Source organism: Trematomus bernacchii, unplaced genomic scaffold, assembly GCF_902827165.1.
Source record: "Trematomus bernacchii unplaced genomic scaffold, fTreBer1.1, whole genome shotgun sequence".
Taxonomy (NCBI): domain Eukaryota; kingdom Metazoa; phylum Chordata; class Actinopteri; order Perciformes; family Nototheniidae; genus Trematomus; species Trematomus bernacchii.
The window spans coordinates 199,410-217,921 of record NW_022987667.1 but is presented as its reverse complement, the minus strand read 5'-3'; the positions used below and the strand labels follow the sequence as shown (position 1 = coordinate 217,921).

At 41.1% G+C, this 18,512-nt stretch overlaps 1 protein-coding gene across 2 annotated transcripts in view; it reads right to left on the bottom strand.

Annotated features, from left to right (window-relative positions):
- Positions 1-1,019: 1,019 nt before the first annotated feature.
- LOC117487183 (SPRY domain-containing SOCS box protein 4-like) overlaps positions 1,020-18,512 on the bottom strand; it is a 61,639-nt gene continuing 44,146 nt past the window's right edge. For both annotated transcript variants that reach the window (XM_034135839.1, XM_034135840.1), the window contains one exon: positions 1,020-1,222. In XM_034135839.1, the coding sequence (XP_033991730.1) occupies positions 1,095-1,222 (128 nt within the window). In that variant the 3' untranslated portion in view covers positions 1,020-1,094. The remainder of the gene's footprint in view (positions 1,223-18,512) is intronic.

Below are 18,512 nucleotides of genomic sequence, written 5' to 3'. Positions count from 1 at the left end.
CACAGAGGAGGCTTAAATCAAACTTCAGCGAGGGATGAAGACACAGAGAGAGAGAGAGAGAGAGAGAGAGAGTCAGAGAGAGAGAGAGAGAGAGAGAGAGAGAGAGAGAGAGAGAGAGAGAGAGTCAGAGAGAGAGAGAGTCAGAGAGAGAGAGAGGACTCGAGCGTTCAATCCAGACTGGAGTTGTTCTCCAACCTGTAGGTGGGAACATCCTGATCTCAGAGAGTTGTCTTCTTACTACAAACACTGTAGCTTTGTTTCTGTGTACACACACTGTATGTAATCCATGTGTGGTGCACTGAAATAGGTGTGTGTGTGTGTGTGTGTGTGTGTGTGTGTGTGTGTGTGTGTGTGTGGATGGATGCTCCCTCTCTCCTGCTTGCTTTCCCCCTCCCTCCCTCCCTCTCTGGCTTGGAGGGATTGTTGCATCTCCACAGAGCCTGCTGTGTTGTTGGGAACATAAATATAAATACCAACATGTTTACGAGAAGGCTTCAACAGAGTCTGTGCAGGACAGATGTCGGGGGGGGGCGGGGGACTGTCACCCACCACCACGGCATGTAAGGCCATCCGGAGACTGGATCCTGTTTTCATTTCTCACTCTCCTTCATTTCATTCACCAGCTCCTGCGGTCATATGTCCAGGAGGTAAAAAAAAAGAAGCTAAAAACATTTAAAACTGAAAAAAAAAAAGAAACCAAACTGTTGTAAACAAATCCCCGTTCAGCGCCGCCTTTCACTTCCTGTTCGTAGTCATCGTCCTCATCCTCAGCAGATGTCTGATGGTTGTGATTAAGTTCAGTCTGGAGGCTGTTACCATCAGAACAAATGGGCCTCAGTCTCCTCCTCCTCTGTGTGTGTGTGTGTGTGTGTGTGTGTGTGTGTGTGTGTGTGTGTGTGTGTGTGTGTGTGTGTGTGTGTGTGTGTGTGTGTGTGTGTGTGTGTGTGTGTGGTGTGTGTGTGTGTGTGTGTGTGTGTGTGTGTGTGTGTGTGTGTGTGTGTGTGTGTGTGTGTGTGTGTGTGTGTGTGTGTGTGTGTGTGTGTGTGTGTGTGTGTGTGTGTGTGTGTGTGTGTGTGTGTGTGTGTGTGTGTGTGTCACTGGTACTGGAGGTAGTTCTTGAGCGTCTGCGGCAGAGGGAGGGTGTCAATGTGATGGATGCGCTCTCTGCCCAGAGCCACTCGAGCTACTCGTCTGCACAGGTCCATGAGGGGGAGGGGCTCCGCTGTGGGGGAGGGGAGAGAGAGAGAGAGACATGGTGAGGGTCCAAACAGTACAAGAGTTAATGTGTTACAACAGAATGGAGGGATATGCTGTATTCATTAAAGAGGCACTGATGTGTGTTGTATAGGGTTTTGTGATTGTCAATGGTCTGCAAAGCCTCCAGAGGGAGTTTCTCTCCCCCTCCCCTTTTTTCTAAATCTATGCACACAGAAGTTTGTGGGTATCTTTGGGAGTTTTTACTTTAATATTTGAGGAGATTTAGTTTGCTGTACACACCGTAAAGCCCCTTGAGACAAAGTGTAGTTTATGATATTAGGGGGTGCACGATTCAGGAAATCTCACGATTCGGTTTCTTGGGGGTCACGATTTGATTCACAATTGATTCGCGATCCAAAACGATTCTCGATTCAAAATAGCTCAGGAGTGAAGAGGATTTCCTGGTGTGTTTCCCTGGATGCTGCATGAAGTCTATGTGCCATGTTAGCGGGACATTACGGAGCTCACGCCATAGAAAAAAAAAAAAATGGAAAACAGCGTTACGGTAAGACTGAAAAATGTGAATCAATTCTTGGAATTTCTGAATCGGTAGAATCGCGATTCTTATGTGTGATTACGGATGATTTTTTTGGCGCACCCTATATGATATTAGGCCATATAAATACAAATGGATTCGTAAACCGATTGAACTTAAGTCGAGCAATTACAGACTTCCTTCAACAATTAACTGACTGCATTATGTAAATTGTTTCATAATATAGGCATAATGGTGCATCAGTCACCATCCCACACACTGAAACACCAGCGACGTTGGAGGCAGGTGACGCTCAGACGGAGACAGACTTTTAACGGCTGCCTCTTTACGGACGTCCAGCTGCTGCACCTGAAAGCACCATCTGTTAGGGCTGAGGTCCTGCTGCTCAGAGTCCACTGACACACTGTGTGAAGGACACGAGCAGGGGCATTCACACATTCACATTCTCTCACACACACACACACACGATTGGCAAGAAAAGTTTGTGGCAGTTTCCATTAACACGACACGTTTGCATAAATATTCAAAAGACATCCATCACATGTCGGCCGTAGCCTTGAGTTACGATGTATTGATGGAGCCCTGAAAAATAAGGGCTGCACGATTTGAGAGCAAATAACTAAATTGGGTTTATTTGGGAGAGAAATCATTATTTTATTTGTATTATCATACCTTTTACCTCCTTGTGTCTATTAACCTGATAACATGTTATATTTTGCTGCATGTACAGGTCTGCAAAGTTCTTAAATCATCTGAGGGGAATTTCTTGTTGTGTATTTTTAACTTGTGATGTGTCAGTTTGTAAAGCACTTTGAGCTGCATGTGTTGTATGAAAAGTGCTATATCAATAAAGCTTTATTATTATTTTGACTGACATTGCCTTAGTCACTAGTCCATATTGCGATGTTGATCACTTGTGCAGCCCTCAGGAAGCTGTGCAGCCCTCAGGAAGCTGCTATCAACAGTCTGGAGTCTAATACAGCATGATTTTCCATATTGATGCCGTCCATATTTGGTGTGATAAAAATACATTTTTGGAAGGTGTTAATATTCACAGAAAAGCACGTCAATCCCAACAAGCCTCCTCTGTGACTGATTGAGCCGTTCGCTCTCCGCAGTCTATTAAAAGTGCCCCGCGTTACCTCAGACTGAAGCCCCCCCCCCACCAAACAAATAAGAAGCAAATATGTGACAAGTCTGAAGCCTATTCACTGGAGACACACACACACACACACACACACACACACACACACACACACACACACACACACACACACACACACACACACACACACACACACACACACACACACACACACACACACACACACACACACACACACACACACACACACACACACACACACACACACACACACACACACACACACACACACACACACACAGCTAAAGAGGAAACAGAAGCTTATCTGAAGTGAGGTTTAGGCAAAAATCTAATCAACTCGGCAAATAAATATTCACTTAATGTCTGTGTGAGAATAAACAATAGCCTTTTCACTCTGTTTTTAAGCATCTGTTGCTAAAGTGTTCTTTAAATTGTCCATTAATGTTTTTAAATAGATCAAAACATTTGTTGTACTTTAGTAATGCCAAGTGCCATCGTCTTGTTATTAAGGCGTTTTGCACCATAGCATGTGATCGTGGCCTTAGGCGCTTTCACACCGGAGTACTTTTCCCAGGAATAGTTCCGATAGTTCCTGGGATTTTGCGTTCACACCAAAAAGATCTGGAACTAGAACTTAGTTCATGCGAACCTTTTCACCCCCTTTCAGTCCCTGCTAGAGAGGTGGGACTTTCCTGGGGAGGAAAAGGTTCCAATTTCTGATTGGCTGGGCGAATTGCAAACCACGGCCCGTAAAACTCCGAAAGGTTTTGTGAAGCCGCCATTGTATTTGCTCGCATTAGCATTAGCATTAGCATAGCGCACAAACGGAGAGAGACTAACTTATGGCAACACAAAATGAAACGTGGGAGCGGTGGAGTGACGAGGTTTTACCCGGGACTTCGGGTGGCAGTATACGCTGTGAAGTTGTTTGCAGCCTGCCAGTAAACCCAAAGCAGAAGAAGAAGAAGAAGAAGAAGAAGAAGTGCCGTCAGCGGCTTCATTTGCGTAATCCTCCCTCGGGGACTTATTCCGGTGTGAACGCAATCTACTAGATTGTTCAGGAATTAAGACTTCCGGGGAAATAAGTTCCGGGAACTATTCCTGGGAAAAGTACTTGGTGTGAAAGCGCCTCTTGAGTCAACTATACATATGGAGGTGTTTTAGAGTCACCTTATAAACCTGCCATTTAAAAAAAATCTCTTGCCATGTGGCTCCTGTTGTTGTTCACTGTTTTGGAAGAAAGATCAAATGTATTGTAAATTGAAATTCAAAATGCAACCTATAAATTTCATCTGATAAATATTTAAAAGTGACTTTAAAGTGTTCAACAAGAGACACGATTCGGTGTTCTGTGTCAGAATCAAAGTTGACACCCGTTGTAATGGCAGATCTGTTCAGGGAAAACCCCCCATGTTTTTCCTTTGTGCTATTATTCGCTTTAGACGGTGAACTTTAGCAGTGCTGAATTCCTCCGCTGCAGTCTGGAGAGAGAGTGACCTTTGAAGCAGCGGTGAGAAGGAAATAATGAAACCCACCAGTGAGCAGCAGCAAAGGAACGGAGTACAGCTATCTTAATTTATCTGACTGCCATGTGGATAATGGAAAGCCTTTGTAAGAGCACCTCGGGGACAAATGGCTGAGTGTGGACTGATTTGTTGCCACATCAACGTGGCGAGGGCCCAAAGAAGAGGGAGTGTTGAATTAAGTGAATATAGACAATGTGCAGCGATGTGTGCAATGAGGCTTCACAGCTGATAATTCCTCACAGCGTCTAGGGAACACAGCCCTGATTACCCCGAGTCTACAAGTCCATGCTTCAGCACGTCAGTTTACCAGATTAGGAAAGAAAGACTCGTGCACCGGGTTGTACCGACTGTTTATATAATCCACAAAGTTCCTAGGCCTCGAAGTCTGCATGGAAATCCTAATTCAGAAAATGTGAAACAATCTGCATTTTCATTTACGGGCAAAAAACACTGGCATATTCTTCCAGTTGAATTTAAAACCTGTACTGACTTCAACTCTTTCTCTTATGGTGCAAAACAATGGATATTAAGCAACCAGTCATGCCAACATTAATTACACTGTAATCTGAGTTTTTCAATGTTAACTGTATTGTAATTATATTTTAACTGTAATATGTATAATTTTATTGACCTGTACTTAAATCATATTTTATAATTGTTTGTGTGATAGAGATTATGCAATGTTTTTATGCAAAGGACTGCAGATGGAAATTAGCCATTAGCTCAAATCTGGTATAATTCATCTCCTCTCTTTTCTGAGATGAATGTATTTGTATGCATGGTCCTTGTTGAAATAAATACATAATACAAAAAAACCTTTTGGAAGACCTGATGTGCTCACGGGAGTTTGTTTCTATCCATATTGCATTATGAATGGCCCACTACCAACTGACAACATGGTCAAAAACTTGTTCCTATTCAAACTTGCAGACTTCCAGCATCTTACTAGCGTCACATAGTAATACAAATGGCCATGCACACTGAAAGCTGCGTTACGGCACTATCACCTGTACATAAAACTTAAATAGAAACATAACCCTTGGCATGCTCCACCTATATCCAAAACTATACAAAATGAGTGGTATTAGTTTAAGTGATATTCAACAGCAATGTCATCCGTCATGCCAAGATAAACATGTTCTCTCAATTCTAAATAGCAAAATCACATCTGCATTTACGCTGCACATTGTGACCATCTGAACTCTGCTTGTGGATATAAAAAGTTAGTAGTGTCCGTCTTAAAAAAGAGCCAAGGCAACAAATGTTAAAGAAATATGGCGAAGCTTGAACACACTTCGGCCCCATTTACACGAGGATGAAACAGGTACGTTTGAGCACCGTATTAGTTTTCAAAAAAGTATTCCGTTCACACGCATTCGGCTCAATTAACGTGTCCGTTCACACGAGACCGCTCGACCCGCTGGAAACGCTGTAGTACATATGCCGGGGTCTGTAAGTGGCGCTGCTGCCGCCACAAAATGCACCAAAAGCAGCGAAGAAGAACCCGGAGCATGGTTGCCATGGTTGCCCTTCTATTTATTCTCCGCGGTGGACGGCGTTTGCTCCTGCTATAATTCTCTCCGGTAGTCCACCAGCAGATGAAAAACACCCACCTCTCCGCCTCTTCCAAGGGACGAGGGAACCGTGCGGCAGAGTTTCAGTTAACATTTTTTTTCACAAAATTAAATTAGAAAAGTGCCGGTCAGAGGTCTTCTTTGTCATTTATTGAGCTTTAAAACAAATTGATAACGACTCTATATAATAATATAAGAATAATAAACGGAGCCTCTCTTTTCCTCCCCCTCTTCTGACAGCCCAGCAGCTGATCTCTGAGCAGGAGACGTGGGGAGAGGGAGACGTGGGGAGAGGGAGGCGTGGGGAGAGGGAGACGTGGGGAGAGGGAGACGTGGGGAGAGGGAGACGTGGGGAGAGGGAGACGTGGGAGAGAGGGAGACGTGGGGAGAGGGAGGCGGGGCTATTTCATCGTTATCAGAAAATGATCGTATAGAGGCGTACACACGGAGCCGTTTGCAGATCTATCCACCTTGGGACCCGTTATCGTTTGCGGGGACCGTTTCCACGTTTACGTGTCGGCCTCGTGTGAACGAACGGGCTATACGCGAGAGAAAAGTAGCAGATACAACCCGTTTTCTCCTCGTGTAAACGGCACCTTAATGACAAGGGGACTAAACAAGTTGTCTAGTCTTGTTAGCACCACCTTGAAAGTACTTAGATTGTTGGTTCAAATGTTGTACTCATTAATGTGCTAGTATTTATTGATCTCTCCTTTGATCCGTTTTAAATTGTTGTGTGATAGAGACAATGTAGTGTTTGAAGTGTTAGTCGATTGTTATGCATGCACCTGTAAATGGTGAATGGCTAATATCTAAATCTGGCATTAATCAGCTCTTCTCTTTTGGAGTTGAATGTATTTTTACACATGGTCCCTGTTTAACAAAGACAATAACTGTACTTTCGAAATGCATTTAATTTTAAATGTGTCATACAGCTGTGACATATATCTTTCCTATTCTAAAACCAATGATTGGAGTGACGAAGTACATTTTTGGAGACCATTTAATAGTGGTTTTGGGGTATTCGGTGAGTGTTTGGTGCTTTATCTCTTGTAAATATGTCCATTTAATACATTAACTCTCTGTAATTCTAGATGTGTAAATGATATATATCATAAATCATTTATTTTTCATGTCTGGGTCCCTATTCTAAAAGCTTCAATTAGTTTATCACGGTGTCCCATCTCACATATCTCCAGTAAAATTGTACTGGTATTTTGAAAGCCCCCCCAAGAGAAGCACTCACTTTCCATTGATCCAAACCATCAGTCAATATGAACCTTACCGGCCCCCATATATATGTAGTTTCCATAGTAACCTGCCCACCACTGTGATGTGGACTGGGGAGTGTGTAGTCAAAGTGGCAGCATGCATTGTGTGCGTAAGAGATTCCTGCATTGTTGCTAATTTAAATGTTGAACCAAACGGAGATGTGATGTGTAAAACAGATGAGACGGGGAGGAACATATATTAGAGAACAAGCTCCATCACTGGGGATCCAACCACAAGAAGACAGCTGAAGGAACGCAAACATTTCCCAATTCGGGATCTATAAAGTACATTTTATCTTATCTTAAAGGGAACCTATCATGCAAAATGCACTTTTGTACGTCTTTTATACATGAATATGTGTCCCCGGTGTTCCAGGGAACTCACCAAGTGTCAGAAAACACAACCCTCTCTATTTTCCTCCATACCCAAATCTCTAAAAAAGGGGCTGCAACGGATCTGATAAAAACTGATCCAGATTTGAACACTGTCCTGACGTCAGGACAGTGGCGCTACGGCTATTGGGCCAACTCCACCAATCAGGAGGAGACAGCCACGGCCATTGCCGTACGAAAGCGCTGGAGACGCTGTAGTACATATGCCAGGCCTGTAGATGGTGCTGTTCTCACTGAATCTGCCCTTGCTAAAACAGGGGTAAAAAAAGTGCAAATTGAGCGAAATGAGGCATGGCTAAAATGCATGATCTGTTTGGTATTTTGAAAAACAAAAAGTATAAATATGCCTTATATAGGTATGGTCCTACACTATATTATTATAATATAGCATGATAGGTCCACTTTAAGACAGCTGCACAAACCCAAATACATTCAGAAGAACTTTACTTAAATTAGGCTGAGATTCATTGGTCAAAAGATCCTGAGTGCTCATATATGTTACTCTGAACAAATGTCAATTAAGCGGAAGAGTGTTAGCAATATATAAAAATAAATGTTGTTTATATAGCGCTTCTCCTGGTGCTCAAAGCTCTTTACAAGCAAGTAAAGAACAATAACAACACCACAAGTAAAAAGTGCTAAGCTAGGTGGAATAGGGGCGAGGAGTTAGTGGATTAGGAATTGAAGGCAAGAGTGAAAAGGTGAGTTTTGAGGGATTTTTGAATGACGTGAGAGTGTATTCGCACAATATATGACAAACTTCTCTATTTTGCAAGTTCATAGAAGTGACTGTATTTACTGTATATTTATGAATTCAGAACCTTGTTCCCTCTGATTTCTAAAAAATATATATAGTTTTAATGCCAAATATCCATTGATGTGTTCTCCTTGTATGTCTTGTACAGTCGTTCAACTCCATGAACAGCTGACCACCGCTTGATGAAGGAGGGAAGTGTTTGTAGTTCATTTATGTCTGTAATAACAGCAGGATATTTAGGATCTGTAATCAAAACTGCTTTGTCTATTGAACAAGTGAATTGAAATTAAAAGTTAGCATTAGCCAACCGGTTGCAAATTGGCTCGATAGCGGTAACACGCAAACTTTCTGTCTAATTTGGTGTGGTTGTGTATTAAGATAATCTTGGTTGTGCTTTTCCCCTCATTGTTGTCCGTTAGATTCAAGAAAAAAATGTGTTGGCATAGAAAATCTCAAGTTCCAGCCCTTACCAACAGTACACACATACCATATACCTAAAGGTAGGGTAGGTAAGAATGGAGAAACCAGCTCGAGTGCGCTAGAATTTGAAAGTACACAACCGAAAAAAATCTGCCCCTTCCTTCAGACTTCCTTACAGAGCCCCTCCTCCAACACACACGAACACGCACATGACCAATGAGGGCACGAGATAAGTTTGTGCACAGATGGAAGGCTGACAGGCAGGTAGGCCATCCAGTTATTTTAGTCGGGCCGGCTCAGATGATTGGTCGTGCTTTTTACAGCGCCACGGCTTCCACAGATGACATTTTTGTATGTATTTATTGTCAAAGCATTTAATGTATTCATTGCTATCGGGATGTTAAGAGCATTCCATGGAATATAACAAAAAGTGTTTCTGAAGTAAATTACCTACCCCACCTTTAAAGGGGACCTATCATGCAAAATGCACTTTTGTACGTCTTTTCTACATGAATATGTGTCCCCGGTGTTCCAGGGAACTCACCAAGTGTCAGAAAACACAACCCTCTCTATTTTCCTCCATACCCAAATCTCTAAAAAAAAGGGGCTGCAACGGATCTGATAAAAACTGATCCAGATTTGAACACTGTCCTGACATCAATAAATAAGGAAGTAACCTATTAAAATAGAGGAAATAGTCCAAGTGGTACTGAAACTTTACAGTATCACTTTGACTTTATGGAATGTAGCCCTGGTGCATTTCATGTGGAGTGAATACTGCACTGGACTCCGTTTGATACCATGTGATCATGGCTTTGAGCCACATTAATACATTACATGACAAATGCCTCTAAATGCTAGAATGCTTGTCAGCAAACATTCATTCAGTATGGCAACACATATATATATACAGTATATGATGACATCTATGAGGTAACTAGACTTGTGTGCTTTGAGTCAGTTTGCATGCAGTTAACGCAAAACTCATCATTTTCATTTTTACTCCTGACATTTGGCTCCTGGTGAAAATAATCAGAGTAACTTTTGAAGTAGCTTTAAAGTGACACTTTTCCTTTAATAAACTGCTGTGTGATCAAATGTTTGCCGTTGTGAATTTATAAAAGCAACTGATACATATTTACCAACATAATCTGGTGTGTTGTTATTGTGTTGCAAGTAAAACGTGGCTTCTTGCTCTAACACTATTGTCACTGCCCCACAGTGTTTTTCTCCTGAGGGAGCTGATTTTTTATTTATTTAATCGTTTATTTGGCAGGGACAATGCACAGTAATGAACACTTGAAACATTAAAATGTGTCAAGCGTAACAGTGCCAGATTTAGCTTGAGCTAGTTTCCATTCTGCAGTCCCTCACATTAAACATTTAAGAAAATTACATTTTACAAACATGGTGACACCATGATGCCACAAACTTCCTGAAAAACCGGCCAATCCCTGCTGACTAGAGCTGGTCTCCAAGGTAAAGGTTGCCTGGGGCGACGAGAGGTCCTGTCAGACAGTGGTGATGAGCAGAAAGTGCTCTCAGCTGTCTCTAAAAACACTGCTAAGTGATTTATAGTTGGGATTAAATGAGAACTTAACGTGGTAGAGATAGGACCTGAAGCTATTCTGATTTGATGATTATAATACAAGTTCGGTAACACTTTATATTAAGGTACACAAATTCACCATCAACTAGTTGTTAATTAACATGCCTTACTTGCAATAAATAAGCACTAACTATAGGGTTATTGAGGAAAAACTCTCAACTAAGGGCTTAGTACTTGTAGAATATGGTAATGTAGAATAAGGCATTAATAAGTGTTTTATAATGACTAATAAAGAGCCAATATACTGCTAATATCCATGTGAATTAACAACTAGTTGATAGTGAATTTGTGTACCTTGTGTTCTTTAAAAAAAAAAAAAAAACACTTTTAAGGAAACAACTGGGCTCAACATCTGCCAATTGTGATTATTAAAGAAAAATACATAATGAAACATATCTAAAAGCTTTGAAGTAATTGTATTTTACTGACTTTTGATGGCATATTCGAATGGCAGAGATACTATCACAAAACATTTATTTGTTCATTAAATGATGCAAAAATGATGAAAATGTCCCTTTATTTTAATTGGGCCATCGGTCAATTGTAATCCCAATTAGTTATTTTTTGCAAATTGTGCAGCCCTAATCTTTGTAAGTGAGAAATGTATCACCATACAAGGGCTTATTCATCAACTTCATACAGACGTCAGGGTATCCTTTCTTTCAAAGGGAGCTCTAACACTAACTTAAAGTGCACCTATCATGCTATTTTAAGGCATATATTATGGGTCTCAGATATATACAAATATATAAAAACATGTCTATGATGTGTTTTGCTCAAAATACAAACAGATCATACATTTTAGACATCCCTCATATCCCTCTATTCGAGCCCCGTTAGAGAAACGCAGATTTTGGGTACTTAGCTTTAAAAAAAAAAAAGGGGGGAGGCGGAGCTTATGCCTGATCAGAATTCTACCGGAGATAAAGTTAAATTCTGCTGTGATAAAACGCCATCCTGTTCTAAACCACATCAAGGATTATTTCTGAAACAGTCTGGAGCTCAAATGCTTTTTCTCTTGCAGGTTTATCACAAGGTGAGTTCCTTTTTTTATTTGAGGCGTGTGGCGCAGTGGGTTAGTGCATTGGTGTTCGGATCAGGGGAGCACAGGTTCAAACCCCACTGCAGTCAGCATGTCGTTGTGTCCCTGGGCAAGACACTTCACCCCAAATTGCTCCTGTGGGGATTGTCCACAGTATTGAGTATGTAAGTCGCTTTGGATAAAAGCGTCTAACAAGTGACATGTAATGTAATGTCCTGGTTTTTAAACACATGTGCTCTCCAGTACAGGTTAGCTCTGAGTGTTAGCGAGGCTTGCTAATGTAAACACCGACCATATTACGTCCAAAACATGTCAGGCATTGTTTCTGATAGCAACTCTCTGTGGGTCCACCATCCGATATTACGTCATATCGGACGCAAATCTGGATCAGCTCCGTTGTACCCCCGTTTTTAAAAGATTTGGTATGGAGGAAAAGAGAGGGTTTTATTTTCTGACGCTGCGTGAGTTCCCCGACACACCGGGGACACATATTTATGTATAAAAGACATCAAAAAGTGCATTTTGCATGATAGGTCCCCTTTAACATATATAATTGCATAATAAAGAATATGTCATGCTTTTTTTAAGTCCATTTAATGTTGAAGCTCGGAAACTAAGACTATATCTCTCTCTGTGTGTGTGTGTGTGTGTGTGTGTGTGTGTGTGTGTAAAGCAGCCTGGATGTCACGTTTAACCTGTACAATACCCGATTGACTTTCAAACGTTTAATAATGAATCCACGCTTATTAGCTGAAAGCTCAGTTAACCAGAGGTGAACAGTGGAGCTCAACATTAGTCAAAATTATCGCAATCAGTAATTTCTTTCCGAATCATGCAGCCCTTCTAACTTTTATAAATAGTGATTTCAATTCCAGTGAGACATGTCTCTGTGTGACGTGTCCTCATTCATCGAGTTCATGAAGACCTTGGAGTATTCTTTCAAAGGGAGCTCTATCACTAACCTGACATATATAATTGCATAACATTTGCATTTTATGATCTTTCGAGTCCATATAACGTTGAATATCAAAAGATCCCTCTAGTTTTTTTAAACCATGAATCATTATTTACTTCCTTCAATAACCCTAACCTACCCATCTCATTACATTCACATTTTAATTAAAAAAACTGCAGCTACTTTGCACACTGGTATTATGAATGTATTTAGTATGTGGTTCAAGTAGTATATCGGTCTATAACAGTGTATTATAACTTATTATGTATGTTTTAGTGTGAACTTGATCTTTTTAGTGTTGAAATGTATATATTTTTTGTTTATATGATTTTTAACTCATGTGCAATGCTTTGTAAACATGCTACTGTAACAAAACAAGTTCCCAAATAGAGAGGCGAAGTCCCTCCCTTTCCGGTGGAGCTCCATGGGACCTTATTTCTGAAAAGTTATGTATTGAAGTCAATGGCGAGAGAAAGATTATCTTTCAATCCCGTTTGAATTGTGCCACGAATTACACATATGATGTTTGTCAATTTAAAAGATCATTTTGCAAGTCCATTTTTTTTTTAAATGTGTCGTAAAACTGTGAAGTAACACTTTTTTGTGTGAAACCGCTCAATGAACTACATCTCCCGTCTCGCACCACACACCAAGACGGCCGTCACGTTGGCACATTTCACTTCTTTCTTTCAGAATGAGGCGGAAAGTATTAAAAGAGGTGAAAATCACTCCAAGTCTGGGCATGTTGAGAGCTGTACATACACACAAGGGGAGTGAGTCGGTTCGTAAGAGCCAGCATGCGGGACCGGGATTCTGGGATTTGTAGTCTTTCTAGTTGCGTCTTTTTCATAGTCTTATATTTCAACAGTTTTACGACAAATTGTGACTTTTTTGACATGGAAATTATTTTTTAAGATTGACAAACATCATATGTGTAATTCGTGGCACAATTCAAACGGGATCGAAATATACGTTTTCTCTCTCCATTGACTTCAATACATCATTTTTCCGTAATAAGGTCCCATGGTGGTCACCGGAAAGGGAGGGACTTCGCCTCTCTATGGAGTAAATAAAGTACATTGAAGCAGCAAAGATGTACAGTACATTTTAGACTTTCAAATGTTTAATAATTAATCCGCTGGAAGCACTGCAGAGGTGAACAGTGGAGCTCTTCACTCACTCTTCATCGTCTCCTCCTCCCTCACATCCGTCGTGTAACTGTCTCTGCTGCACTCGCCTCTTTCCACTCAAATTCTCGAGTCTTTTTTTGTTATAGCCAGAGTCTACTTCCTGACAGATTCACGGCTCACTAAAGAGGAGACGGGAGTGTGGGAAAGTGTGGTTAAGGACGGATGAGCGCCCGATGTAGCGTTAGACTTCAGAGGCCCGGAAGGCTGGCAGCACATCCAGCTAACACCGAGTTGAGAGGAAGAAGAGTCGCCGCTCAGTCTGCCCTCGTGGAGGTGAGACGGACGCTCTCTCTCTCTCTCGCCCACGGCCAAACAAACGTCTGTGTGCACGGCAGATACATCAGCTCACCAATATACACATTCATAGAAATCAGCGGTGTCCAAACCCTTTTCACCGAGAGCCACATACAGACAAATATTCAAAGGGCTGGGCCACTCACTAGACGTTTATTGCCTCATAAGTGAAGTTATGAGTTAGCAAAATCAATCAAATGTAAGTAAATTATGCTGCAGCCTACATGACAGCTTTCCATAGGGTTTCATTCATTTTGTTGGCAGCTCATTCCTTAAAACAGAAGCCTCAGATTGCTTAGAGGAAATAAGAAGGGTGTATTTCAAGGTTGTTATGTCAATAAGTGATTGGGCTTTTTTCTTATCAACTTAGATTTGTTAGAACATATTTTCAACTTGAATTGACTGAAAGTGGGTTTATTAACACATGAACACTACTGTGTAATATATGTTTACAGATATATTTCAGAAATACAAGACAATCTCAAGTTTCATTTGTGGGCTGTATACTTGTTGAATTTGCTGAGGGCCGATTCAAAATGGCCGCAGTTTGGACACCCCTGATATAAATAGTTATCACCGCAATAAACCGTATTTAATTTTGTCTTAATTTACATTATCTTATTTCATATTCTCTTCTTGTACATATCATATTCTATTGACATGTCAGGGTATATGCAGGAATCCTGAAGTCAAATGTAATACCTTTTAAGACCTTTTTTAAGACCCTTTCCGTACATTTTAAGACCTCATCGCCACTTGGAGTTCTCACCGGTTACATTGGCGACACACTTCACCTCACATTGACTATATACAGTATTGATTGTCCTTCCTCCTTATCTTCCAACCATTTGGACGCAAACTTGCATTTCCCCATAACGATGTTGTTTAACAACCGGCGTAAACGGACCTTTGCGCGCTATCAAGCAGTGAGCGTGCGATGTCCTGTTCTGATGACGTCAAATCCAACAGGATGCCATAAATAGACCACAGAATCACACTACACACCTACGCAATGATTACATTCAGGCAGACTGTAGAATACAACCTCTTTGGACAATTTATATACTTATTGAAAACAAGCTACCAAATGTGAAACCTTGGAAAATGCCGTTTAATATCCTTAATTTTTGCTAAATTGATTTATCAACTTTTAATACTTTTTAAGACCCCGCTGACTTTTTGCACTACTTTTTATTTTGCATTTTATTATTATATACGTTGCATCGTTGGAGGAGCTCAGGTCAGAAGAGTTTCATTGCCATTTCTCCACTGTAGCTTTGTGCACATGACAATAAAACCTTTGAATCTCTCACCAAGCGAGACCCAGTTATGTCATACTTAAACACAAAGGTGAGACGGGTCCATCTTTTTTGGCACATCATGTTCCAATTTTGGTTTATTACTCCTGCTATTTTTCCTTACAAACGATGTACCAAGGTAATGGCGCCGACTCACAGACACGCTCATCTAATATATTAGCATACAACTGCTGCTCTGTATGTCCTAGTTTCAAGATGACAGGTGTATGTGTCTTATACATATACAGCCATTAGGGTGCAGACACATCTCTTCACAGACTGGTCATAGGTGAGAAAAGAAAGGGGAGGAATATTTTACAAAGGGACGGACAGAATTAGATTTATTGTCAAATAAAATTGGAGCAGAACAGCAAGGCGAGGATGCAATAGAGCCAACCGTTGCTCTATAGGAGAAACACAGGTGTCCGTATTGATTCGTCTACTCGGGGTGGAAAAGCAATTGCTCACTGAAACGTTGATTACTTCCACTGAACATACCCGACTTCCTATTACTAAATGAGATAACGTGGTAGATATAGGACTTGGTGATTAAAATACAAGTTCATTAAAAAAACACCTTTAAGGAAACACTTGGGCTCAACATCGACCAGTTGTGAATATTATTTTAAATGCATGACAAACTATTCAGCATAAAACATATATGTAAAAGCTTCGAACAAAGTGTATCGTACAGACTGAAGATTACATTTGAGGAGGAGATACTCTTACAAAAGAACGTTTGTTTCAATAATGATGGAAAAAGGATAAATCCCTTCTTTATGTTAAGTGCACAATCAGTGAAGAATAATCCCAATTGGTTCTTTTTTGCAAATTGTGCAGCCCTAATCTTTGTAAGTGAGAAATGTATCACCGTACAAGGGCTTATTCATCAACTTCATACAGACGTCAGGGTATTCTTTCTTGCAATAGAGCCCTCTATAGGAGATTGGGAACACGGGTGTCCGTATTGAATCGTCGTCTACTCGGGGTGGAAAGCAATTGCTCACTGAAGCGTTGATTCCTTCCGCAGACGATATCTGACTTCCTATTACTTCGCACCGCTAAGCTAGTGAGTTCCAGACAGAAACCTGGACTGCGGTCAATTTGGCCGGCGCTCCTCCTGCTGCTCTCCCACTCAGCTCAGGAAATAGGAGCCAAGCAGACAGGATTGTAACAGAGGAACTATGCAACACCTGCATGCATTGATTAGAAGGCGTGAAATGATTCTCCAAATACACGGTTTGGTTCAGAACTGAATTTTTAAGCCACAGTTCAGTTTGTACTTGGAAAGAGAGTATAGAAAAGTAGGGGGAAAAACATCCGTGTTGTATAAAATGTGGCCCTATTATGTTTTTGGTGTTCCCCCTTTCCTTTAATGTGTTACATTATTATTGTATAACATTTGGAGCATGTGAATGGTCTGCAAAGGCTAAAATCCCAAAGTGACTTTCTTTGTTTACTCATAATGAAATAACTACATAACACTGGCACTTCTATTGGGTAGCACTTCAACACATTGATAAGCTAAGGGGGCAGGACAACTCTAGGCGGTTGACCAATCACAACATAGCCGGCCAGCTAACCAATCAGAGCAGACTGGGCTCTGGTTTCAGACAGAGGGTGAAAAGAGGTGCTGCAGCACAGGCAGTATGAGACAAATAAAGAGCTTTTTGAACATTAAAGCATGGAGACATGTCACAGGAGAAGCAAAAAACAAGCTTTGTTTATTAAATCACTAGTTTTTTTTACGAACCATGATCTCTGTCCAGGAAAGGTTCAGTAGGGTTAGCCTTAGAGCATCCAAACAGATGAGACTGACAGAAAACAGATGCATCAACAGCTTTGTTCAGACAACAGAGTGATCTCACAGAATATAAAACAGACAACAGAGTCCAGACAGAGAGAGGCAGACTCTCTGATTGGCCGTCCTGATAGCAGGGCAGCTTAAAAAGACCACCTGGAACTACATTTAACCTCACGAATAATGCACAAAGCTGCAATCATGATCAGCAGGAATGCTAAAAAATAACATGGACACGAGTCTGTTCCTCTCTACAAAACCTACAGGATGTTTTAAATGCAATCATGTGATCAGCTCTCAGCCAATCATATAAGCGCTGATCGTGGTTTCAGGTCTCTGCTGCTTTTATTTCAATTTCATTTTCCGTAGAGCACATAGTTACTCAAGTAAACTTCATCTAAAGCCGCCTAACACAAAGAATGTTCCGTAGTAGGACTCCTCATATAAAATAAAACTGAATGAAAACTATTAATAAACAAACCAAAAGGCCTGTCTGGCTCTTAAAATGTACTTAAGACGTGCTGCTGCAGACCCAAATCAGGCTCAGTTTTTATGCCGAATAGTCTATTCAACCTATTTTTAATACACAAATTGTGCTAAGGGGAAATACATTTTTGAATGGACAACTAGAGAGATTTAAAAGTGTAAAATCAACAGATTTCCCCAGTTAAACAAGCCAGCTAAGTGAAACACTGACTGCTAACAGATCTGAGTTGCAGACGGGCAGAAGACAGACATCTCTTTGCTCAGGGGAAGTTTTTCAGACAATTTAGTGATCCAGCTTCCCGGTCAACAATCAACCACTCTACTATCCAACAAAGAGCATTTCCACAGCAACCTGCCAACACAATTGCGAGTGTAAACACTGAAAGGAAGGATTAGTGTTGAAAAGGATGCGGCGGGAGAAGAAGGAAGACAGTAGAGCGGAGAGGAAACACAATGAGAGTCAGAGTCAAATAGGGGTCATTTCTAAAAAGGGAGGGCAAGCATGTGAGTAGCATGTGTGAAGAACTTCCTGTTCTCTGCTCTTATTCAGGTGTTAATGAGTTTGGATCAGCATTGGGAAGACCACTGTGATGTCATGAGGCTTGTTGTGGGGGAGAGAAAAGGATGGCTTTCCAGGAATAGAGAGAATAGAACAAAAATCCCATAATCCCCTCTGTTTCAGCCCTGTTTCAAAAGTGCTGATTCTCTGTCTGTTACTTTAGATGAAAATAAGGAGCCCCTCCCCACGCCCCTCTGAGAGATATTTGGTTACAAAGAACACAATGGTGCTCTCGGAGGAGATTCAGGTGATAAGGTGTGGGGGGGGGGGTTACCTTGGTTGGTGATTGGCTAATGGTTACACAAGACAACACATCGTTATGACATCATAAAGTGGCCAAAATCTGATCAGCTCATTTTCAGACAGGTTTTTATATAAATGGATCAGGACAAAAAGAGAGAGAATCTTTGTTCCTGAAACTTTCAGAGTCTCTTTACACAGAGGGGACACATGTTGAT